The sequence below is a fragment of the Schistocerca piceifrons genome, chromosome 7 (assembly GCF_021461385.2).
Source record: "Schistocerca piceifrons isolate TAMUIC-IGC-003096 chromosome 7, iqSchPice1.1, whole genome shotgun sequence".
Lineage (NCBI taxonomy): Eukaryota > Metazoa > Arthropoda > Insecta > Orthoptera > Acrididae > Schistocerca > Schistocerca piceifrons.
In genome coordinates, this window is record NC_060144.1 from 1,052,089 (window position 1) to 1,079,098 (window position 27,010).

Genomic DNA, 27,010 nt, shown 5'->3' on the forward strand with positions numbered 1-27,010 from the left:
AAAACAGAGATAATTCTAGTGGTTACAATGAAATATCACCAAAGTTAATTAAGGCATGTTCTTGTGAGTTTAGTACAATTCTAAGTTACTTGTGTAACCAGTCAATTATAACTGGGACATTTCCTGACTGGCTAAAATATGCAGATGTTAAGCTTCTATTCAAGAAAGGGGATAAAGAGATGCCATCAAACTACAGACCGATTTCACTTTTGGCAGCAGTCTCAAAAATTTTAGAAAAAGTAATGTACAGGCAGCTTCTCAACCATCTGACCACAAATAACATATTAACAAGAACACAGTTTGGATTTCTGAAGGGTTCTGATATTAAGAAGGCTATTTACAGCTACAGTGAAAATTTACTTAATTCATTAAATAACAGATTACAAGTAGCAGGTATTTTCTGTGATCTGTCAAAGGCATTTGATTGTGTGAACCACAACATGCTTTTAAATAAATTAGAATTCTATGGTGTCACGGACAGTGCTGCAAAATGGTTCAAGTCATACCTCACTAACAGGAAACAAAGGGTGTCAGTGCGAGGGACTAGTGAATTAAGTCATCAGTCATCATCAGAATGGGAAGAAATTACATGTGGTGTCCCACAAGGATCCATCTTAGGGCCATTGCTTTTTCTTGTGTACATTAATGATCTCTCATCAGTTACACTGGCAGAAGCAGAGTTCGTTTTGTCTGCAGATGACACAAGTATTGCAATAACTAGTATGTCGAGTGTAGTTCTAGAAAGATCTGCTAATTATATTTTCATGGATATTAATAAATGGTTTAAAGCGAACTCACTGGCATTAAACTTCGAAAAGACTCACTATATGCAATTCAGAACCTGTAAGAGGTTTCCACCCAGCATATGCATAAAGTATAAAGAAGAGGAAATAGAAGAGGTTGACAGTCTTAAATTACTGGGATTACAAGTTGATAATTAATTCAGTTGGGAGTAGAACACCACAGAACTGCAGAAACGCCTTAACAAATCTGTATTTGCAATTCAAGTGTTAGCAGACATAGGCAACATAAAAATGAAAAAGCTTGCATACTTTGCCTACTTTCATTCCCTAATGTCATATGGTATAATATTTTGGGGGATCTCTTCAAGTTTTCAGAGTCCAAAAGCGTGTAATACATATTATTTATGGAGTAAATTCACGGACGTCCTGTAGAAAACTCTTCAAAGAACTGGCTATACTCACTACTGTTTCTCAGTATATATACTCCTTAATGAAATTTGTCATAAATAATATATCTCTTTTTCCAACAAACAGCTCAGTTCATACATACAATACCAGGAACAAAAATGATCTGCACAAGGACTTAAAAGCACTTATGTTAGTTCAAAAAGGGGTCCACTACTCAAGAACACTCATCTTCAATCATTTACCAGCAAACAGAAAAAATTTAATTACAAATAAAGATCAGTTTAAAAGGAGCCTGAAAGACTTACTAGTGGCAAAATCCTGCTACTCCATCGCCGAATTCTTTTTAATAGAAACAAATGATGTATTGTATATACTCATACTATTAGTATTGCTATTTCAGCTTAAAAAATGAAGTATTGTATCATCATCATCATCATCATCATTAGTTATCTGCTATATTAGCAGTTCCTTTCCCTCTCCATTTTCTGCGATCCACTGCTTCCTTCTTAAGGCTGTTGTATGTTGTACCGTCCATCATGTCATCCAGTATTTCGAATCTCTTCCGTCCTCGCTTCCTTTTCCCTTCTACATAACCTTCTAAAACTGTTTTTATCAGTCCGTCATTCTTTCTTAATATATGCCCAATCTAATTTCTTTTATTACATCTAGTAACTGTCTTTTCTCTCCCACTCTCCTCAGTACCTCTTCATTTTTTACTTTGTCCATCCAACTTATTCTTTCCATCTCCCACCATGTCCAGATCTCAAAAGCCTCCAGCCTTTCTCTGTCTTTTTTCCTCATAGTCAATGTTTCAGCACAATATAGAAGAACACTCCATACAAGACATTTTATGAGTCTCTTTCTGAGTTCTCTGTCCAGACCATGGGAGAAGATTCTCCTTTTCTTATAAAACACCTCTTTTGCCATTGCTATCCTTGTTTTAATTTCTGTGGTGCACTTCCAGTCGGTGTCTATCCTGCTTCCCAGATACTTAAAATTTTGCACCTGTTCTAGTGTTTCTCCATTCAGCATAATTTTTATTTCCTTATTTCCTCCTAGTGCCAATACTTTTGTTTTATTTGTGTTAATTTTCATTCCATATTTTTTTTTGTTAGTTGCAATGGTGTCCACCAAATCCTGTAATTCTTTTTCCCCTGTGGCTAGAAGGACCATGTCATCAGCAAATCTCAAACACCCTAGTCTTCTTCCTCCAATTTCTACTCCTTTGTCATCTAATGAGCATTGGTCAATCATATTTTCCAAGTAGAGGTTGAAAAGAGTAGGAGATAAACAGCATCCTTGTCTTACTCCTTTTCTTAGTCTGATCCAGTTTGTACTTTCTCCTCTCACTTTAACTGAAACTTTTTGGTTAAGATATAATGAATTTATAAGTCTTCTGGTTTTCCACTCCACTCTCTTTTCCCTCATTATAGTTGCCAGCTTGTCCCAAACCACATTGTCAAATGCCTTTTCTAGATTGATGAAGCACACATAGAGGTCTCTTCCTTTTTCAATAAACCTTTCTCCCAAGATTCGCAGGAGCCCTATTGCATCTCTGGTGCCCATATTCCATCTAAAGCCAAACTGCTCCTTGCCAAGATTCACCTCCATTACTTTTTCAAGTCTTTTATTAATTATTCTTAACATCACTTTGGCTGCATGTGAAATGAGGCTGATTGTCCTGTGCTCGCTGCATTTCTTGGTTCCTTGTTTTTTCGGTAATGGAATCATTACTGTCGTCAGAAAGTCCTCAGGCCATTCACCCCTGTCATATATTTTATTACATAACCTCAATATTTCTCTTATTCCATCGTGGTTCAAGCATTTTAGTATTTCTCCTGGTATTGTATCTGTACCTACCGCTTTGCCATTTTTCATTGCAGCTATGGCAGACTTTACTTCTTCCATTATGACGGTCGGTCCTTTCTCGTCATCACTTACACTGTTGTGTGATTCAAGTTCCAGAGTCTCTGGTTTGCTATTTGTGTCATATAGCTCTTTTATATATTCTTCCCATCTCTGGAGGACATCGTCACGATCTTTGTACACTACCTCTTTGTCTTTACTCAAAATTTCCATAGTAGCACTTCCTGCTCTGTTTTGTTCCCATGCCATAGTCTTTACTCTGTTGTATAGTAAGTCGTATCTTCCCTTCCTGTTCAGTTTTTCAGTTTCATCACATTCCTCTTTTAGCCATTTTTTCCTAGTTTCTCTGTTTCTCTTCATAGTTCATTATTTAACCTTCGGTATATCTTTCTTGTATTGTATGTACAGGAACAAAAAATAGTATTGTTATTTCAGCTCTTTTTTTTAAAAAAAACATGTTCCACATCCACGAGGATCTCCTCAGCATGGATCTATGGAACAAAAAACTAATCTAATCTAATCTTTCCTAAAATTCTCCCAATAAAGTCGACCATTCACCTTCCCTACCACAGTTCTCACATGCTTGTGCCACCTCATATTGCTTTGTACCATTATGCCCATATAGTTAAGCAACTGGAATGTGTCAAGCAGGACACTAGTAATACTGTATCCAAAGATTACAGGTTTGCTCTTCCAACTCATCTGCATTAACTTACATTTCTCCATATTTAGACCTAGCAATCATTCATCACACCAACTGGAAATTTTGTCTAAATCGTCTACCCACACTGACAGCCAAATCATTTATGTACACAGAGAACAACAGCGGTCAACCACTCTTCCCTGGGGCACTCCTGATGATACCCTTGTCTCTGAAATCCATCAATGACAATATACTGGGTTCTATTATTTAAGAAGTCTTGGAGCCACTCGCATATCAGTGAACTTATTCCATATGCCCGTATCTTTTTTAACAGTCTGCAATGGGGAACCATGTTGAATGCTTTCCAGAAATCTAATAATATGGAACCTGCCTGTTGCCTTTCTTCCGTATTTCTCAATACATCGTGAGAAAATGGCAAGCGAAGTTTTGCATGAGCCTTGATTTCTAAAATTATGCTGATTCATGCACATAAGCTTCCCATCCTCAAGAAATTTTATTACATTCAAATTGAAAATATGTTCAAGAATTTTGCAGCAAACAGAAGTTAGGGGTATTGGTCTGTAATTTTGTGGGTCTGTTCTGTTACCTTTCCTATATATGGGAATCAACTGCACTTTTTTCCAGTCACTTGGGACTTTGTGCTGGGTGAGAGATTCATGATAAGTGCAAGCTAGGTAAGCAGCCAATGCCGGAGAGCACTCTGTGTAAAATCAAACTGGGATTCCATCCTGACTTGGTAATTTATTTGCTTTCAAATCATTTTCTTGTTTCTCTATGCCAGGTATGCTTATTACTTTGTCGTCCAAATGGGAGTCTATCCAATGGTCAAATGACGGTATGTTTGTATGATTCTCCTGTGCAAACGATTCCTTGAATGTGAAATTTAAAACTTCAGCTTCTATTGCCACACCAGAATGATGAACAAGGGAGTGAATGAACACCTTAGACCCGCTTACTCATTTTATATATGACCAGAATTTTCTCGGGTTCTTTGCCAGATCTTTTGCTAAGCTGTGATGGTGGCAATAGTTGTATGTTTTCTGCATATATCTTTTCACAAACACGTGAATTTCTACTAACATTTGTTTGTCATCATTTAGGCATTCCCCTTTGAACTAACAGTGCAACAGCCACTGCTTCCTCGGCATCCGCCAAATTTTGTTATTAAACCATGGTGGGTCTTTTCCATCATTTATACACTTGGAACTAAGTGATGCCAATTCACTGTCTAAGTGAGATGTTAATAAGTGCTTATCTGCTCTATCTAGCAGAAATTGAATTTCATAATCATAGTCGTTATAATGGCATCATGATCGCTAATCCCCATTTCTATACTGACAGTGTTGATAAGGTCCAGCCGATTTGAAGCTGCAAGGTCTAAGATATTTCCTTTGCATGTGGGATGCCAAGCTAGCTGCTCAAGACAATTTTTAGGAAACATGTTCAAAAGTATTTTGCATGACTGCCGTCCGTCTGTACCTCTCACAAGTGCCAATAGGATGAAACGGGACAAAGTCAAATGAGACACTGAATAGAAACTTAGAATCAAGGTAAACCTTACTAGGAAGAAATGTAAAATCAGGGGATTTTTTAGCACTGGTCTTATGGGTTTTTCACAGGGGCTACAAATTTATGGTGTAGAGTCGCAAAAAACATGAAATTGGAGAAATTGGGCAGAACTACAAATTAGGGACCACTATTCCAGTCAAGAAAGCAGCATTTACGGCTTACATGTGTAAGCCTGGAAAATGCTATTCCCACAGAATTAGGTTTTTCAGGTCAAAAGAGTGAAACAAATGGCATAAAACACAGAGCCATTCAAATATTTTCACTTAAAAAAGAAAGGTTTCAACTAACTTACCTGACCAATATTGAGCTCCTGAGGAAATTGATTCAGTACAGGAGCATAACTATTGCGGTCTTCTTCTATGACAGACACTATGAGTGCAATAAGTTTGTGCCAGAAATCCAAACTATCCAGGCGAGGCCCGTGATCCTCTTGGTCCCTTTTGGCTTCATTTGGGTCGACCTATGAAGTTAAGACATTTTTCATTACTGCTTAATTGCAAGCCATCATAATTATGCTGGCATTTATGCCCTCAGTGTGAAATAAAAAGATTTACTGGAGTCTTCATGGCAGTGAGATCATTAAAAACAGAGCACTAGCCCAGGTTGGGAGAAGATTGGGTGTGGAATCAATCATTGCCTTCTTGAATGAATACTACTGGTAAGTGCCTGGAGTGGGTCAGAGAATAAACATAAAATCTAAATTGAGATGGCACATGGAAAAGTTAATTACAGTAAAAAAGGTGGCACAGAAATCTTCTGCACCTTTATAAATGACATTCCTTCACTATTCCCCTTCCACTGTCCTTCAATAATCTTCTAGAAACTTCTAATCTCACCTCTGCTTCCTTCTTAGATACCTTATCAATGAGACCAAGCCGACAATCACAAAAAGATTCGCCATCACAAGACAGATCCCAACCTGACCACTCTGCTCACATGGTAAGTTCCTCTCTGACACATTCATCTACAACCGCTCTAGTACTCTAGTTAGACACTTTATATTTTGAAAAGTTGGGAAAAAAATTATAATCCTTAACAAAGTGTTATATCAGATTTCATAAATGTTTTCAATTTTTCAGTTAAACTTACACAGTACACTTTATCTAAAGCATGTTACTTTGTGAAGGTCGTGGACCATACTTACACATCATCATCTCTTTAAAAAGTATGTTGTTAATATATGTCAACAACAATTAACAAGCCGTTTTACATTTTTTTTTTAAGGATGGGCAGGAAGAATCCACTTCTCCAGTGGTAATATACGTTATGGAAAATAAATCAGTATTGCTAAAGTTGAAACATTTATCTCGCTGCTCCTCATGTGAAATTACAAGTTAAGTTTTAGTTTGTGTATGTGAGCCTTATTTACAACTAAAAATCAAGATAAGAATGAATGAATAAAGGAGTGAATTAGAAATGCTCAATTAATGTCACTGATATTATCAAAATACTTCAAGCACTTTTAAAATAATTCGATCTGTTTTTACTAATTAAACATAGGTAGTTAAAATAAATAAAGTAACACAACTATGTTTGTGTTTTACTTGTTTCCTTCATGGCCAATTTTTGTTTTAGACAATTACACCTTCATTTTCTTGATACTGACCTGGAATTCTCTGTTGTAAAGCTCATAACAGTTCTCAAAGAGGAACTGATATGTAGATCGAAGACATGCTTTTACACAGTCTTTCACAACTGTGCTTGCACGTGGAGGACTAGAAAGTTCTTGGACTTTCATGCGAAAGAAAGTGATGCTGGTGAGCAGATCCACAGTGGACTTAAGATCCATTAGTTTTTCTTGGCTCGATGCTGGAAAGTTGTTGCGGTACATTGACAAATCTATCCGAAGTGAATTGTGCAATTGGTCCAGCAGCTTAACAAATTTCTCCTTCTAAAATCAGACAGAAAAGAATACAATGAGTACAGAAAACAGAGAGAAAACGACATGAGTAATTACAAACAGAAACAAAATGTTAGATAAACAATAACTAACAGAATTATACTTGTTTCCTTCCATGAGTTATACATAATTGTCTCTCATTTTGAACCATTCTTGGCTGCACTGTCACACGACCATATGACTGAACAGTAAAAAGACAGACCAATGCAGAATTCCATATTACCCCCCTCCCCTCCCACTGCATAATGGCTGCACAGGCACCTACCAGCATCACCTGTGACATGCAATGTAAACATGCTATCACCCTAAGTTTGCTCTCACACATCATATTATTTACTAAGCTAGCCTAGCACTGTACTATAACTGTCTTGTCATGTGGCTACCCCGTACATCATATCCGTTATGAACTTTGTCCTGTGAGATCATTAAATACACTTGTTCTGGAGGTGTCGTCTGATGTCTTTTTTATGTTGTGAGTTACACCATGACTGCTGATGATAATGGGCATTCTTCATGTTAGTTATGTAACCACAGACCCTCAGCGACAGGCCACTGGGTGTGTCGTGGTAGTCGTACAACAGCAATTTCTGCAACAGCAGTTAGAGCGCCAGAAATGTAAGGAAGCCTTGTTTTAAGTGTAGCTCTCTCACCAATCGGCTACAAATTTGCCATGACTCCTTCCTCACTACAAGATGGCAGAACAGTGGAAAGCATATAAGAAGTGTCTCCAGCAGCACTTTGCTGCATTCCAGATATCGGACTCACATGTGGTAAAATCACTTTTCCTGTCACAGATCTTGCCCAGAACATACCAGTTTTTGTGCAAATTGGCTCCTCTCACAGAACTGACACGCCTGATCTTTGACAAAATGTGTGCTCCATTAACTACCTACTTTCACCAATACTTCCACATCACTGCATCCCATGTGGAGTTCCATTGGTGTCACAAACAGCCTAATGAGTCATAGAGCACATGGGAAGCTCACCTGCTGGGACTCAGTTGGAAATGCCATTTTGTGACTCCAGTACATAAGGAATCATATGCAGAGGTGATGATTAAGCATGTGATCATTTGGGCACCTCCGGACAAGAAGGTGCATCAGAAAGCTCTACAATTTGAGGATCCTATTATGGAGGACATTTTAAAATGGGCTCAGTCCTTCGCAGTTTTCTAGGCAATGGGTCGCTGATTAGAATTCTGGGGCGAGGCAGGAGCTGTCGCTTCAGACCCAGCAGAGAATCCACCTTTGCCAACACAGAAAATGTAGCAACAGTAGAGTGCAAACATTGCCACACTCCAGCTCCTTCTCAGAAAAAAAGGAAAATAGTCTCAGCCCCTGACACGCCCTCGTTTCAGTCATGTCTAGACTGTTTCTGAACACATGTCAGAGAAGACTACTCCAACAAGTGGGCACAGAGCGAGACATGCCAGAAGGAAGTACAGCTTGCTTCTGGCTGCTGTGCTCTGGACAAAAAATACTCACCTTCACAGGACCTAATAGACACTAACATGGTTTTGTTGTAGTCTCAAGCCACAGTGGTGTCTCCTAAGAAACTGTTCATCATGCTCGCTTTGTGCTGGTGTCTGTGCATCCTTGTTAAGCTTTCAAATGTATCTCCAGCTGCTAGTGCTGCTAATACATTCCACTCAATGATCACTCACAACTGTGGTGATGTACAAAAATGAGATATGACACCTTACCTTCCATGTTGTTCACAGTACAGATACAAAGAATCTATTTGGCCTTAATGTATTTTCTATTTTAGAATTGGTCACATATGCCTCGGTCCACCTGGTCTCAGAACAAGTACTTTTTTGTGAATTGGAAACCCTAAGTAAGGATGACTCTGACATTTTCTCTGAGGGATTGAGAGGGGGGGCAGGGGGGGGGGCATCTAGGAAAAGTGATGAACTGTACAGCACACATTATATTAAAGAAGTTGGCATTCACTTACTACTGCTGAGCATGATCCGTGCCCCTCGCACTACTGGGTGCCATCGAGAATGAGCCTGATGGATTGACAGTCTTGAAGTCATTGAAACCATGTCTGCAAAGTGAGCTGGCAACACTTTTGGTTAATTGAAAAATCTGGCAAGGAAACTGTGCCTGTGCTTTTCTCTACACTCACAAGAGGCCAGTATTTCAAGAAGGTCAATCTCTCTGAACCTTGCATAATACTACCTCTGGATGAGGAACCACAAAAAGTCCTGGTCATTAACATAAACACAAAGATATTACAGGCACAGAGAAACTGGTTGCCCTTCCTTGCCCCACAAATTTAAAGGTGTTTCGGTGACTCTTGGTGAAAATAAGGTAATGCAGAAAGTTTATCCTAGATGTGGCATCGACTGTGCACCTGCTCAACAAGAAAGAAGGGTATGCCTTTTGTATTGTCAGAGGCATGTGAACAGACATTCAAGACCCTGAAGAAGGCACTCCTATCAGCACTATTTCACAAAAAAGTTCAACTGGGCAAACAGCTACACGCAGCAGCAGAAGCCTCTGAGTGGGGCCTGATATTTGCAAATCGAAAAAGAGGCCCTTGCTATCACCTTTGCAATGTATTCAAATACAGAACAATGTTTCACCTCTTTACAGGTCATAAGCTGTTGATCTCCCTCTTCAGTCCCATAACAAAGCTGACTGATAGCACTTCCCACTAGCTCTAGCACTGGTCACTCTTTCCTAGCTGCTACAATTAAGAAATTCACTTCCACAATAGTACTCAACGCACAAATGTGAATGCCCTAACCCATGTCCTGATGAGCCCCAACCTTGACTTCAACCAAGACGAGATCTTGTGCTTCCCATTGGACAAAGAGGCTCAACAGGTGGATGATGCTTTTCCCATGATGGGTGCCAATGCAGCTGCAGCTGAGGCCAAGATCATTTAACAACAGGTTGTTGTTGTTGTGGTCTTCAGTCCTGAGACTGGTTTTATGCAGCTCTCCATGCTACTCTATCCTGTGCAAGCTTCTTCATCTCCCAGTACCTACTGCAATCTACATCCTTCTGAATCTGCTTAGTTTAACAACAGGTATGGTGATATATAACAACAGGTATGGTGATATATACAACAGGGATGGCCGGACTGTATTCCCACTTGAGATTCCAATCTATTGTGACATCACTTTCATTTCTAATACTGGCTAATCTTGGTGGGCAGAGTTATCCTAATAACAGTGGATCAATGTTCTCCCTGGGTTGTCCTGTTGGAACCTTTGTGCCCAAAAATATTATAGCTCTTGCACCAAGGTCACTGGGGTGTCTTCCAAACTTTACTGCTCATCCATCACCATGTGAACTAGCCAGGAATAGACCATCAGGTCAAACACCTTATCAGCAAGTGGTACCAGTGTGAATAACAGCAAGTGGCTCCCTGCTAAACATTCTCACTCTGGCCGATGCACCCACACCCGCTGGAACAGGTTCATGTCGACTTCGCATGCCCCTTCCTGGATACTACCTGGCTGACAGTCCTAAATGTATACTCCAACTGTCTGTATGTGGTCAGCTGTCGGTCAATGAGTGCAAAGGCTGGAGTCACAGTGCTCAGCAGAATTTTCGGTACTGCAGGACTTCCTCTGGTGTTGGATATGGATTACAATTTTGTTCTCGGGTTTTCAGCGAGTTCTGTGCTGAAGTGGCATCAACACCTGTTGTCTCTGCCTTTCCATCCCCAATCAAATGGTGAGGCAAAATATTCATGAAAACTTTTAAAACACATATAAATGAATATGAGAATGACCCTTCTACTGATGGGTTGCTACAAATTTTTTTGATTTCCTACATATTGATGCCAATAGGGGAGAAGAACCTGGCAAAAATCTTCCTTGGCCATCAACCCTGCATGCTCCTCCATCCCTCACTGCCAGCGCCTGTGATACTGTCTGCAGTGCTAACTCCATGCTTCCAACCAGGCACCTGTGTATGGGTGCAGGGCTTCAGATGCCAAGACAAGTGGATTCCAGCAGTCAACCGGTAGCACCAGGGGTGTCACATGTTCACTCCAACCATGGGGGACTGGATGGTGACACGCCATGAAAATCATCTCTGCCTGCAACAGACGACACATCAGCCATCACTTACATTGTGGTGATACCACCTTTCGGTTGTCTTCCACCAGAGCTTCAGCTATCTCTCCACCTGCTCTTCAGTTGCTCCTGCATTCTGGTTCTGAGACCTGTTAGCTAGTTCCAGTGATTCTCTCATCTCCCTCAGTTTATAGGCTTCCCAAGATGGATCAGATCAAACTGCTGTACCAGCCCTGACTGCCCCCCCCCCCCCCCCCCCCACCACAGCAGCTCCCTTCTGTGCCAGAGCCCAGTGTGGACGTGGACACCTGCGACATGCCATCTATGTATGATATCGAAGCCCGCCATCAGTTTGCTTTCGTTCATTGTGCTATTTACTATAGTGACTAGAATTGTACTGTACCTGTCTTGCCACATGGCTACGAAATACATTAAAGCTGCTGTGAACTATTGTCCTGTGAGGTCACTAAATATTCTTCATCTGGAGGTGTCATCTTGTGCTTTCTTTGTTGTGAGATTCAGAACTTAAGTACTACTATTCATTTTAGAAATCTCATCTCACAATTCTTTCTGTAAACATTCTACAAACACTGGTTGAGTCCTTGTTTACAACTCTGCAAATTACTTCTTTCCTTTTATAATCTTGAAGTAACAGGTCATCATTTTTAAAAAATCTGTCTATCCTGGTCAGATGAACTATACACTAGCAATTTGTATCTACATTACTGAAGAGAGTTGGTTCAAAAACAAATTGTCAATGGCAGTTGCAATATGTGCTTGTACCCTTGTTGGGAATCCAAAAGTAGTCATAAAAAAATCCAAGTGTCCTCAATCAATACTTACATCAGCAAATCAATTTTAGTGTCCACAAATAGTTATTTTTTGTTGTTGTTACGTATACATAATCTTTCTCAACTACTTTTTGAATCTTAACAGGAATAGGACGTGAAACGGGCCGACTTGGAGCAGGAGAGGCACCACAGGACATTTTAATTTACACTGTCTATACTTTTACAAATATATTCATAAAACTTTGTTAGCACGACCAGGAAGGATTCAGGATTCACACTCATAGCAGAGAGAGTTCAAACACATAACAACACAAATTTTTTTTACATGTGAAATTTCATCATTTTTTCACTTGGTATTGGCTGCATTTGTTGCTGTAGGTACTCTTTTCTTCTTAAGTAAGAGAGATTCTTTGACGAATTTTGCACAGCATACAAACCATACTTACAGGTGTATGGAACTCTAGAATTTCCCAAATCTGTTAAAAACTGTAATAAAAATTGAGATAATTAACTATAAAATTCAAGTTTTCTCTAGACACGAAGTTTAAAATGTAACAGCCCATTCATTTTTCCATAGATTAAATAAATTCTAGAGTTTCATACACCTGTAAGTATGGTTTGTAAGCTGTGCAAAATTCATCAAAGAATCTCTCTTACGTATGAAGAAAAGTGTACCTATAGCAACAAATTCAGCCAACAGTAAGTGAAAAAATCATGAAATTTCACATTTAAAAAATATTATTTTTTCATGTTTTTGAACTTCCACTGCTATGAGAGTGAATTCTGAATCCTTTCTGGTCATGCTGACAAAGTTTTATGAATTTATTTGTAAAAGTATAGACAGTGCATATTAAAATGTCCTATGGTGCCTCTCCTTCTCGAAGTCAGCCCGTTTGACATCCTATCCCCCTTAAAATATTTACTGCTGGTTGCCTGTAAAGTGTCATTACATCCTCTATTCTGGTACAGTATTCAAAGTGCTGTTTGAAACAATACTCATTAATCTTTAAGTCTAACATTAGTTTGTATACAACACGATCTTCCTATTTGATTCGTGTAATTTCCATTTTATGTTCAGATAAAGCTGCAACAATGTATACCTTAGCTCAAGAGCGAAATACTTTTTATTTCTCCTGTCTCCATTACTTCAGTGTGCTGAAGCATTCACACTCAGCAGTGTATTTTATTGTTAGTTCAGGCCTATTATTATTATTATTATTGTTGTTGTTGTTGTTGTTGTAATCTGATAAAGTTGCAGAATATCTCAGTGTATCATTCACTACTCACCCCAAAGTTTGACGCTGCAAAGCGGTCACTTGCTGATACAGCAGAAGATGCTGTAGTGTGTGCGTAATATGCATTAATGTTGGCAAGAAGAGTACTCATCACAGCAGGCACTCCAGGGCACAGGTACTTTGTTGATAAGCAATGAAAGTGCCTGAAATTTGACATTGTAAGTCATTATTCAAATAAGTCACACTGAATGTTGTATAGGCACACTGATAAATCACATTTTACTGTTATGACTGCATTACATTTCAAAATAAATTACTGGTCAGCAGAAAATTTTTAAGTGAAAAAGCACACATACATCCATAACAATGAACCTAAACAGTAAAATACGCATGTTACTTCCTGACAGTAGAGAACCATCATAATAAATCACAACCTGTAAATGAGTTATTCATTAAACTTTTAGATAACCAACATAATAAATCAAAACAGAGGGAATTTGTACTAAAACCTGCGAATGAATTTTTAATTAAAATTTATTAAATCATACAAACTACACAACACAGTATGTTACTTTGGTCATGTTTTAGGTTATGAATGGTTTTTTAATAGCTGAGCTGTCTGATACATAGGAAATGTATCCTACATATAATTTTAGAACTAATTTTATTCAATGTATTTTTAATTTAATTGGGAATGTGGGTGGTTACTGTAGTGTAAATACACAAAGAGACTATAATGGCACAGGGCATGAGTTCTCACTTGCAAACAAGCTAGACATAAAGCTTGCAAGATAAAGAAATGAAGACTTTGTTGTTCACATCTCCTTATCTGTACTGTTCTTCCTACTGGAGTGACTTACCTTCCCTGCTCCCACTCCAGCACTACACAGCCTTCTAGTCCACCAACACACCACAGTCTTTTTCCTCCTCCTCCTCCTTTTTCCTATCCCTCCCACACCATTTAACCTCCTGACTGCAACCAACTGCCCTACGATGTCCCCATCATGTCCCTGTATGTTCTCACAAGCAGCAGTTTACCATCCCCCACTACCCTTCTTTCTGTCAACTCTCACAGCCACAGCCTCCTCCTTACCACCACCACACAATATTGCTTCTCCCATCATGTGCAGCTGCTCAAACTCTGGCCTCAGTGGCCAGAACAGGGGTCATGTGTGTGTGAGCTATGCTTGAGTGAATGTGTATGTGCTGTCTACTTTAGAAGAAGGCTTTTGGCTGAAACCTGGCATGTTTAGCAGTCTCTTCATTGTGCTAGTCTCCAATTTATCTCCTCTACATGGTGAGTAGCAGTCTATCCTTTTTATAATACTAGGTATCAGATTCTTCATTTGAGTAGTCACATTCTGTTTCAGCAAACAATGTTCTTAACTGCAATAACAAACTTTGTTATACTATCTGTGATACCTATAGCTATACCTATACAGTATCATAACAGTCAACTTACCATTCTCATACTGAGTAAAAAGAACAAAGTCTGTAGGAAAGCTAAAATTACAACCACATTTGAAACAGACCAACATCAAAAACTAACACATTACAAAGCAGTTTAAATAACAACAGCACTAAATCTAGTTTGAGAATGTTACCATTTTAAAAATTTCTTGAATATCCAGGAACATACTAGATGGAGTACTCATAATACACATCAATTCTTCTCAAACATGATGGATTAAGTGATTATTGAAATATGAAATATTTTAATTGTATTGTAAATCAGAATTGTAAAACGGCCTGATTTGTAATATTATCAACATCAGAATTCTGTTCTGTTTGGATTTTTACACTGTTAATTAAATAAACGACATCTAAAAAGTCACATTCTGAGGAAAACTAACTTTGAAATGTACATCTAAGGAGCAAGTTTCAAAAAAAAATAAACACATGATATTTCCATAAATTAAGAGTCACTGCTTGCATATAGAATTTGTTCATGAAAATTATTAATGTTTGATCTGTTTTTATTGTGAATATTGTCTCTATTTATTGTTTGAACAAGAAGGTCAAAATGTAATCAACCATTTGAAACTGTAAGTAATTCCACTATTTTCGAATATTTTGATGTGAAATGACACATACTGTCTTGATGCGATTATGGGCAGATGTATTTGCAATGTCTATTAAAGTATTACACAACAGTAGTAATGATCATTCATTGTGCTGTTACACTGTGTTCCAGTTAATCTACCAACAAAATAAAAGTATCTCTGCCACTGGATTATCTGGCCAGCACTATTATTTCAAATGTAATAGAAACTATAATGCTAGTACTGTCCAGAACTGAAAATGATCCTGGGACACTCAACAATGCATTTTCAATGCCTGTGAGACTGTCATGACAAAAAGTAAGTACATTATCCTTTGAAATCATTTTACTCTTCTCACAATTTATGTGTTTGTTGTGCTAATGTCATGAGATGTGTGATAGCAGCCACAAAGTCCAGCTGAGAATTGAGAGTGACTTCAACTGGTGACTTGCCACAGGATTTTAATGTACAATAAATAGGTTTCATTTTCTGCTACAAAGGATTTAAAAATGCACTCGTAACTCCAGCCTCCCATGCTTCAAACCAAAACTTCTTCAAAAACTTTCTCAAATTCATCAAACGTCAAACATTGGCATTTGAGTTGGTTAACCCAAAACAATGCTTCTTCCTCAAGAAATCTGTTTACAAACTTGATTTTTAAATCATTATCTATTTCAGGAAGTAAATTATCTTTGCAGTGTTGCTCCCAGGGGAAACTTCTCACAGGCATATTAGACAAGTTATTACACCCAACACTAGAGAATCATTTTGAGCAAGACCGTTTTTGTGATTGCTATACTTGTTTTTGCACATGAATAAAATTTGCATGTGAAGTGGCTGCATTACTGTTACATTGTTATCTTTCTCAAATACATCTTTCTTTATGCTCTCAATTTTATCATTCAAAGAATTAATATAATCAGTGTTTTGCTTATTGACAGTTTAAATTTCACATCTGCACTTAGCTTCTACGATAGAAACTTCATCCCTGCACCAGTGACTCCACTTCAATTACTTTCAGTTCTACACCTCCCAGTCTGGAGTCTGTGTTGATAACTTGTCTCCTACCTTATGCATTCTTTTGCTCAACTTTTCTGCTTTATCACATATAGCTGTCACTTGGCCACTTATCTCATTTTTCACCTCATCAGTCTGAGTACTCAGTTAGTTTTTCATTTCCAAGAATGAGTTTAAAATCAACTTATCTAAACAACTAAATTCTTTTGAAATCTTGTCTTTTGACTTTACATTCCTTTTCTCTACGCCTGAGACCTCGTTGTCTATTTCCAAAATTTCTTTTGAGAGCTTAGCATCCATTTGATCAATTTCTTTGGAAATTTTAACATCTATTTTGGAGATTTTTTGAACTCTGTATTGAACCACTTTTCCAGTTTGCTTCGAAACCCTAGCAAAACATTGCTTGCACTATGATCTTGTCCTGCTTGTTCTAGACCATCCTGATCTAGTCCTCCTTGTCCTAGACCTGACTGATCAAATGCCACCATGTTTACAGCTGTTTGAACTAGTCCTACCCCATTCTCCTCCACTGACTCTTGCTCAATGTGTTCTACTGACTCTGATAAATAGGCCAAGTCAAAATATTTCACTAACACCACTGTCAGAAAACTGTAAAGTAAATGTATATAGTTGTCAGCAATATTCCCCACACTTCCACAAAACAAAACAAAAAACACTGAAATGTAATGAACTGCATAAACATTTTTATCTGGTGTTACACATAAATCAGATGTTCAGAGTTCAGCCTTCTAGATATGTCAATCAAATTTTCAAAATTGCCACCCTTACCTGTAATCAAAGTTGTTAAAAGTGATGGAGAGTCCACCAGGTTCTAGTTTGCACAAAAGGTTATTTAAAAATCCTATTATTTACTGTACATTGAAATCCTGCAATACAATACTCGTTGAAATACCACTCGCAGTTCTCAGCTAGAATCCATGGTTACTATCACACATTGTGTAATATTAGTGCAATGGACTCCTAATTTGTGAGAAGAGCTAGTGCTGGCATAATATGTTCTATTACATCTGAAATATAATTCCATTGCAGAGACATTTTTATTTCATTGGTAGATAACAGCTACACAATGTAAGGCGACATTGCAAGATCATCGTTACTATTGTCTAGTACTTTAACAGACTTTGCAAATATGTCTCCTCATAATCATATCAAAATAATGTGTGTCATTCCATGTCAAGAGATTCCAAAATATTGGAATTACTTCCAGTTTCAAATGGCTGATTATGTTTTGACCTTCCTACTCAGATAATAAATAGAGAACAATAATTACAATAAAAACATATCAAACATTAAAGGCTTTCATGAACAAATTCTATATTCAAGAAGTGGCCATTATTTATGGAAATATCATGTTTTAGTTTCTGTAGTTAATACTACAGTACTTTGAACATAGTTGTTGTTTTGAAACTTGCTCGGCAAATGTACATTTTAAAGTCAGTTTTCCTCAGAATGTGACTTTTTACATGTCATTTATTTAATTAACAGTGTAAAAATCAAAACAGAATTTTGATGTTAACAAGATTACATATGAAGTGTGTTCAGCAATTCTGAATTGTGATACAATTAAAATATTTCTTAATTTGATCAAAACTCAGTCCATTGTGTCTGATAAGATTTGAAGAGTATTCACCATATTTCATCTCCTAAGTTTTCTGATGAGGTGTAAGTTCTTAAAAATGTAATTAATCTTTGCAATAAAGAAATTTGCAAGTTATGCATCTCATTAATTTGCATTTTGTTAATATCCTGTAATAATCAAGGTGGCTATTTAGTTTCTTACAAACATTATGGTCATTAGGAAACTAGGCTGGGTACTATTGTTATTTAAATTTATTTGCAATATATTAGTGTTTGATATTTACATATTTCAAACATAGCTGTACTAGTAATAACACTAATGATTTCATGTGGCTCAATGGCCTGGTGCAAGTCTTTCTACTGGATGCCACATTGGTGCTTTGCATGCCCCTAAGCTACCCAGTTATACAACCAGGAAGGGGCACCAACACTTCAGTGTGGAATGTGAGCCTTGTGTTGTTTCTGGCAACTCCTCATATCATGGAAATGCGAATTCTAGGTTAAAATGAAGACCAAAAAATTCATGATCCAACTGAGGCTCGAACCCAAGACCTCTCAGTTTCCAGGCACATACTTTATGAAGCAGAGTGTAAACCTCAAGCTATAACATAAGACTATAAAGTGATTGTGATGATATTGTATACGTAAAGGTATGACAGATAGTATATCAAAGTTCGTTGTTACAATTGAGAGCACTATTTGCTGAAACAGAGCACGGAAACTTCCAGTGAAGAATCCGAAATCCGGTAACACGATCAACATCCTGTCTAAAAGGTTATAAGGTAACCAACCATACATGCCCCATTCCAATAACTTGAATTGTTTTCTTGTGCCTTGTTTCTCTTCATGGAGCAGAGTGTGAACCTCAAGCAGACAATGGAAGGAAGCCAGACCTCACTGATGGTGGCACGAAACAGTTTAACACCGAAAGTAATCCAGTAAGGTTCCTGTAAACTGTAGCAATATATCAAGTGCTCTTTCAACTCCATAGATGTATAATTTGGAGTAGATGGAGTGCATGGCATTTTAGGGAATCTACTTTATTGGGTATGAACTGTGCAGGAGGGGCCTTGAGTTGGAGCAATATGAGCACATGAGTATGTTTGTGAACTGATAGGTCAATTCGTGGTAGAACTCTGGTGCAGTAAAAGAACACAATGTGTATTGGACAGACAACTAACGCATTTCAGCTTTAAAGATACAGTTTCAGATGAACAGATCCAATTACATACAGAAAGCTCTGAATTTTGTTGACGAGGTCACTGCACACATAAAGAATGCTAGTGGCTGATACATTAACTGTTATAAAAATTTAAAGTACAGATGGTTTTATCATTTTTATGTAGGTATCCAACTGTTTCTTATTTTATCTTTTTCCCCATATGTTAAGAGTGCATACCATTTTTATTATAATGACAACAGTATTACTAACATTTCTAACAAAATCTTGTTATACATTTGAGGTTTTGAAGAGATCTTAGCCTGAAATTGTTATTAAATCATGGAAGGCAATGTACGCAAGCTACACATATGTGTTATACAAGAACCAGATGTATACTAACGTCATAGCTTGATATATTGATTCAATGCCATATCTCATGGCAAATTCATCAACAATTTCTTCTGCTGCTTCATCAAAGTACACTTTCCAAGCATCATCTCCCTTTGCTGTTGGTAATTTGACCATTCCGCTGTTCTCTTCACATAGAGAATGGAACAAGTTTTCATGAAGACATGTATACTGGACATGATAAGGTGCGACCTGAAACAGAGTCAAATAATTAAAAGTCTGATGCTCCCAGCTGAGTACACATGGTAAAAACTACAATGTTTTGTTTTATCTTTGACTTCAGCATAGCTGCTCAAAATTCTGACTTTTGCTTTTTTGCAATGTAATGTAAGGATTTAGCAACTGTTCATTCTGATGAAGACATCCCTAGTAGAACCGGTTGGCTGTTTAATCTTATACTGAAACTAATATACAGTTACCAAATAACAGCCATGCTCAAAACTGCAAATAATTAATGTTATGTCCTGAATTGGATATCTTAACAATATAACAGAAAATTAAATGAATTTTTGGCACAAACAAGGTGGATTAATTCAGTAACTATGAGCTTGTTAAAATACGGGAATTTATTTAACTGACAAAACAACAATATGTTTAATAATGTCAAAGAAAACATTTTGCTAAAACTGAGACAGCACTACACTGAAAATATCATATAAAACTTCTGAAGCTTAAAAATTGTTTCCTGGATACAGTATAGAATGAAAAATCCAAAGATATGAGGGAGAATCAAATATAAACAACATTTTTGTTCCTGAGCATCATCAGCTGGTAGAACCAGACCAACACATCAAGTACTGTTGGGTGGGGCTGTTAGGAGTGAAAAGAGCCATCTGTTACATACTTCCAACAGCTTCAACAGCTTCACAACTAAAACTCATGATGATAGAGCAACATCTACACCCCTCCAATGAACAGCACATAATTATAATATTTCTTGCTCATGAAGGAGCACAAGTAACAGCAGTTTTCCAGAGACTGACTGCACAGTTTGATCATCAAATATTATCAAGGGCATACATTTGTGCAGCATAAAGAATTCAAGGAATGGTGGGAAGATGTGGAAAACCGATAACATGATCACCGTCCTTGGATCAGCATTCAGAGGACAACATTTGTGCAGTTGGAGACATTCTTGAAGGTGATCGATGGGCAAGAGTGTCGGAAATTGCAGAAAAGTTAGGAATAACTTATGGGAGCTGTCAAGCGACCATCACAAATGACCTATATTTCCACAAAGTGTGTTTCAGATGGGTCAGTCGTCTTTTGACAGGAAATGAAAAGTTGAGATGTTTGGGGGTCTGTCATGGGCTTACAGTAAGGTTTGCGAAAGAAGGTGATACACTTTTGAGTCAGACCATTGCCTGTAATGAAACATAGGTCCACCACTACTCTCCTGAATCTAAACAAGCCAGTATGGAGTGGTGGAGGAAAGGGGAGGGAGCCCTAGTGAAGGTAAGCCAAGACTCGACTGTCACCTCGAAAGGTTCTTTCAACCATTTTTTTCGACCTGGGTGGGGGTGGGGGGGGGGGGGCGGTGGGGGGTGGGGGGAAGCAGAGGGAGGCGGCAGGGCAATCTGCTTGCTGATTTTTTGCATGAACAATGCACAATCAATGTTGTATACTACTGTGGGCTGTTAAAGGAAGTGAGGCAGACATATCATTACAAAAGACGAGACCAACTGACCCAACAGATCATCCTCCAAGGTGACAATGCCTGGACCCATATTGGAAAGGTATCCAAACTACAGGAAATGCTCTGGACTCAACTTGATCATCCACCTTACAGCCTGAACCTATCGCCCTGAGGTTTCCCTTTGTTCGGGTAGCTTAAAGAAACTCTTGGTGGGCACTGATATGAAGATGATGAGGGCATGGAGAGTTTTGGGCAAACTGGTTCCTAATGCAACCAGCTTCATTATAGGATGCCGCAATGATAAAACCTTCCTTCTTTCTGAAAAAAATGTATTTATAAACTGGGAAACAATGTGGAAAAAATAAACTGTAACTGCCTTGTGTCTTTGAATAAATGATTTTTTTTTTTTTTTTTTTTTTTTTTACAATAACGTCCCATTTATATTTTATTCACCCTCATATAACTGAATAGTTGCAGGTGAATATTGCAACAAAATGCCAAGGCAAGGGTTACATACAGCAATACAGTGCAACCACATACTTAAAAACACTGTAGTGCAGCAATGCGCGCGATGAAAATTGACAACAATGTCCTTGTGGACACAATGAAGTTAATGTTGTTGTGGTCTTCACTCCTGAGACCGGTTTCATGCAGCTCTCCATGCTACTCCATCCTGTGCAAGGTTCTTCATCTCCCAGTAACTACTGCAAACTACATCCTTCTGAATCTGCTTAGTGTTTTCATCTCTTGGTCTCTTTCTATGATTTTTACCCTCCACGCTGCCCTCCAATACTAAATTGGTGATCCCTTGATGCCTCAGAACATGTCCTACCAACTGATCCCTTCTTCTAGTCAAGTTGTGCCACAAATTTCTCTTCTCCCCATTCCTATTCCATAGCTCCTCATTAGTTATGTGATGTACCCATCTAATCTTCGGCATTCTTCTGTAGCACCACATTTCGAAAGCTTCTATTCTCTTCTTGTCCAAACTACTTATTGTCCATGTTTCACTTCCATACATGGATACACTCCATACAAATACTTTCAGAAACGACTTCCTGACACTTAAATCTATACTCGATGTTAACAAATTTCTCTTCTTCAGAAACGCTTTCCTTGCCATTGGCAGTCTACATTTTATATCTTCTCTACTTCGACCATCATCAGTTATTTAGCTCCCCAAATAGCAAAACTCCTTTACTACTTTAAGTGTCTTATTTCCTAATCTAATTCCCTCAGCATCACCCGACCTAATTCGACTACATTCCATTATCCTCGTTTTTCTTTTGTTGATGTTCATCTTATATCCCCCTTTCAAGACACTATTCATTCTGTTCAACTGCTCTTCCAAGTCCTTTGCTGTCTCTGACATAATTACAATGTCATTGGCAAACCTCAAAGTTTTTATTTCTTCTCCATGGATTTTAATACCTACTCCAAATTTTTCTTTTGTTTCCTTTACTGCTTGCTCAATATACAGATTGAACAACATTGGGGAGAGGCTACAACCCTGTCTCACTCCCTTCTCAACCACTGCTTCCCTTTCGTGTCCCTTGACTCTTATAACTGCCATCTAGTTTCTGTACAAATTGTAAATAGCCTTTCGCTCCCTGTATTTTACCCCTGTCACCTTCAGAATTTGAAAGAGAGTATTACAGTCAACATTGTCAAAAGCTTTCTCTAAGTCTACAAATGCTAGAAACGTAGGTTTGTCTTTCCTTAATCTAGCATCTAAGATAAGTCGTAGGGTCAGTATTGCCTCACATGTTCCAATATTTCTACGGAATCCAAACTGATCTTCCCCGAGGTCAGTTTCTACTAGTTTTTCCATTTGTCTGTAAAGAATTCACATTAGTATTTTGCAGCTGTGACTTATTAAACTGATAGTTCAGTACTTTTCACATCTGTCAACACCTGCTTTCTTTGGGATTGGAATTATTATATTCTTCTTGAAGTCTGAGGGTATTTCACCTGTCTCATACATCTTGCTCACCAGATGGTAGAGTTTTGTCAGGACTGGCTCTCCCAAGACTGTCAGTAGTTCTAATGGAATGTTGTCTACTCCCGGGGCCTTGTTTCGACTCAGGTCTTTCAGTGCTCTGTCAAACTCTTCACGCAGTATCGTATCTCCCATTTCATCTTCATCTACATCCTCTTCCATTTCCATAATATTGTCGTCAAGTACATCGCCCTTGTATAGATCCTCTATATACTCCTTCCACCTTTCTGCTTTCCCCTCTTTGCTTAGAACTGGGTTTCCATCTGAGCTCCTGATATTCATACAAGTGGCTCTCTTTTCTACAAAGGTCTCTTTAATTTTCCTGTAGGCAGTATCTATCTTACCCCTAGTGAGATAAGCCTCTACATCCTTGCATTTGTCCTCTAGCCATCCCTGCTTAGCCATTTTCCACTTCCCGTCAATCTCATTTTTGAGACGTTTGTATTCCTTTTTGCCTGCTTCATTTACTACATTTTTATATTTTCTCCTTTCATCAATTAAGTTCAATATTTCTTCTGTTACCCAAGGATTTCTAGCAGCCCTTGTCTTTTTACGTACTTTATCCTCTGCTGCCTTCACTACTTCATCCCTCAAAGCTACCCATTCTTCTTCTACTGTATTTCTTTCCCCCATTCCTGTCAATTGTTCCCTTATGCTCTCCTTGAAACTCTGTACAACCTCTGGTTCTTTCAGTTTATCCAGGTCCCATCTCCTTAAACTCCCACCTTTTTGCACTTTCTTCTGTTTTAATCTACAGTTCATAACCAGTAGATTGTGGTCAGAGTCCACATCGGCCCCTGGAAATGTCTTTCAATTTAAAACCCAGTTCCTAAATCTCTGTCTTACCATTATATAATCTATCTGATACCTTTTAGTATCTCCAGGGTTCTTCCATGTATACAACCTTCTTTTACGATACTTGAACCGAGTGTTAGCTATGATTAAGTTGTGCTCTGTGCAAAATTGTACCAGGCGGCTTCCTCTTTCATTTATTCCCCCCAATCCATATTCACCTACTACGTTTCCTTTTCTCCCTTTTCCTACTACCGAATTCCAGTCATCCATGGCTTTTAAATTTTCGTCTCCCTTCACTATCTGAATAATTTCTTTTATTTCATCATACATTTCTTCAATTTCTTTGACATCTGCAGAGCTAGTTGGCATATAAACTTGTATTACTGTGGTAGGCGCGGGCTTCGTGTCTATCTTGGCCACAATAATTCATTCACTATGCTGTTGGTAGTAGCTTACCCACACTCCTATTTTTTTTATTAATTATTAAACCTACTCCTGCATTACTCGTATTTGATTTTGTATTTATAACCCTGTATTCGCCTGACCAAAAGTCTTATTCCTCCTGCCACCAATCTTCACTAATTCCCACTATATCTAACTTTAACCTATCCATTTCCCTTTTTAAATTTTCTAACCTACCTGCCCGATTAAGGGATCTGACATTCCACACTCCGATCCGCAGAATACCAGTTTTTTCTTTCTCCTGATAACAACGTCCTCCTGAGTAGACCCTGCCCAGAGATCCGAATGGAGGACTATTTTACCTCCGGAATATTTTACCCAAGAGGACGTCATCATCATTTAACCATACAGTAAAGCTGCATGCCCTCGGGAAAAATTACGGCCATAGTTTCCCCTTGCTTTCAGCCGTTTGTAGTACCAGCACAGCAAGGCCGATTTGGTTAGCGTTACAGGCCAGATCAGTCAATCATCCAGACTGTTGCCCCTGCAACTACTGAAAAGGCTGCTGCCCCTCTTCGGGAACCATACGTTTGTCTGGCCTCTCAACAGATCCCCTCCGTTGTGGTTGCACCTACAGTACGGCTATCTGTATTGCTGAGGCATGCAAGCCTCCCCACCAACAGCAAGGTCCATGGTTCACGGGGAGGGGGGGGGGGGTAAGAAAACAACCACAATAAGTACTGCAAAGTCATAAGTAAACAAAAGACATGTTTGAATTTGTATTTAAACATATTGTATTCTAACACTTTGGACGACTTAAAGTGATGAAGTATGCGTGTAAATTCCCACTTCTTTAACGATGCAACTTACTTGAGATTGTCAACCAACTTTCCTTGATGGTTAGCTTGCTGCTGCAACCTCCTTTTCTCTTCTTCTCCAAAGTATATTTGCTAGGATCAGGAATTTCTCAAGACTCTTTCTATTTGTAAATAAATAAGAAAATGTATGCAGTTTGTTTTGCTTCACTTAATGATGGATATTCAAACATCAAAACTTTTACAAATCTCATTCTTCACATAAACAAACACTGTCAAGTAAATCTCTTCGTGTATCCAAAGGTTAGAAACAAAGTTCATTTACACGCAAGAGAAATTTGGCTCAAAAAACCAGGTCCAATCTCATGCTGAATTTGAAAGCACGTCTTAACCTCTCCATGTCCAAGACGAGCATCCATTTAACATTATTTCAACTGTTTTTCCCTTTTTTTTCACTACAATAGTCAGAGTTATAAAACAGTACGGAATAACACAGAAGTTCCTTGAATCTGCCGTGTTCTTTCATTAAACTTCCATGGCGTGCCCGGCAATCACTTGTCGGTGCCATTCGACTGCCGTGTCTACAGTCTTCTTACTACACACTTTGGACCTGCACGCACAAACAGGTGACTTGCAGTAGATAGGCCTTCTCACATTTATAATTATAATATCATGTGTTCGAGACAGTCAAAGGCCAAGTAGTTCTAGAATTTACATAGAAATTCTCAAAACACTTCATATCCCCCTCCTCAGATCGAGCACACGATATTTTATACATAATCATCATGTACATTAATATCACACCTAATAACAATTCACATTTTAACAGTATACATTGGGTGATACTTTGATATCAAGACCTGAGTATTCATTAGTGATCCAGTAAGTCTGACTAGTATTTAGGAAACATGAGACTTTATTTTTATTTTCAATCATAAACTACAGGTGTCTGTGAGATTTGAGTAATCTATTTTCTGTTTTCATCTTAAACACTACCTTTCCTAAGTATGTATTACTTCGAATGTTTTATGTAGTTTGGGGGAACTCTGGGCAACATGAAAACATGAAAGTGTTCATTTTGACACTTGCAAACTTACATAGTATGTAATAATGCTCGTTGTGCATAGAATTCAAATTTACCAGAATAATCCCTATAAAATGTGTGACTTCTGTCATGATACTGTCCTTTTCCCCAATGATCAGTATCCATACCTTGCCTGTGGATTGACCATACGAGTGCATTTCCTCTATCCGTTCTGGCAGGTACACCCCTTTCTACAACATCCCTATTCATTAGGCTACAGGTCGTCCTATCCCCATGTAGGTACACCTGCCCTATATATTCAGTAAATGCTGGATATGCTCCCCTTCTTCTTTCTGAATAGGCCTCATGGTTCATTACCCCCATTACCCCATTCCTATGCATATCATAATTAAATATTTTCTGGTAAAGATAAAAAAATCTATTCTACACTTCTCATTTACTTCTTAATACTTTATCTAATCCCTGGAGTCCTCCTCTACTTTTCAACTTCTACATGCTTAATAGATTCCATGTCTATACACTATTCAGTAGGTAATATATTTACATACACTATTCAAGTCCCACTATCCTACAACTCCTCAATTTATCACAGTATTTGCTGCACCGACTTTCCTTAAATAAACATCATGATTACTTCAATCTTTCTTGCATTCTCTTTCATTACTCATGCCTCCGTCTTATGTATACTTGCTCAGTGTGAATTTTCGTTTTTTTTTCCCCCAATCTATGTGGTATATATGTGATATGAAATTGTCACAGTTCTCATATGTGTGTGTATGTGTGTGTGTGTGAGTGTTTTTGAGTGTGTACGATAGTTTTTATATCAACAGGCAATATAGAACCACCATAATAAAAAACGATGTGTGCTTATTTCCCAA

At 38.1% G+C, this 27,010-nt stretch overlaps 1 protein-coding gene across 1 annotated transcript in view; it reads right to left on the reverse strand.

The window, feature by feature from the left end:
• LOC124805294 (protein unc-13 homolog B) overlaps window positions 1-27,010 on the reverse strand; it is a 473,759-nt gene that overhangs the window by 241,960 nt on the left and 204,789 nt on the right. The window contains exons 9-12 of the mRNA XM_047265806.1: window positions 19,433-19,632; window positions 13,265-13,415; window positions 6,857-7,141; window positions 5,543-5,710 (exon numbers count right to left, since the gene is read on the reverse strand). Of these exons, the coding sequence (XP_047121762.1) occupies window positions 5,543-5,710; window positions 6,857-7,141; window positions 13,265-13,415; window positions 19,433-19,632 (804 nt within the window). The remainder of the gene's footprint in view (window positions 1-5,542; window positions 5,711-6,856; window positions 7,142-13,264; window positions 13,416-19,432; window positions 19,633-27,010) is intronic.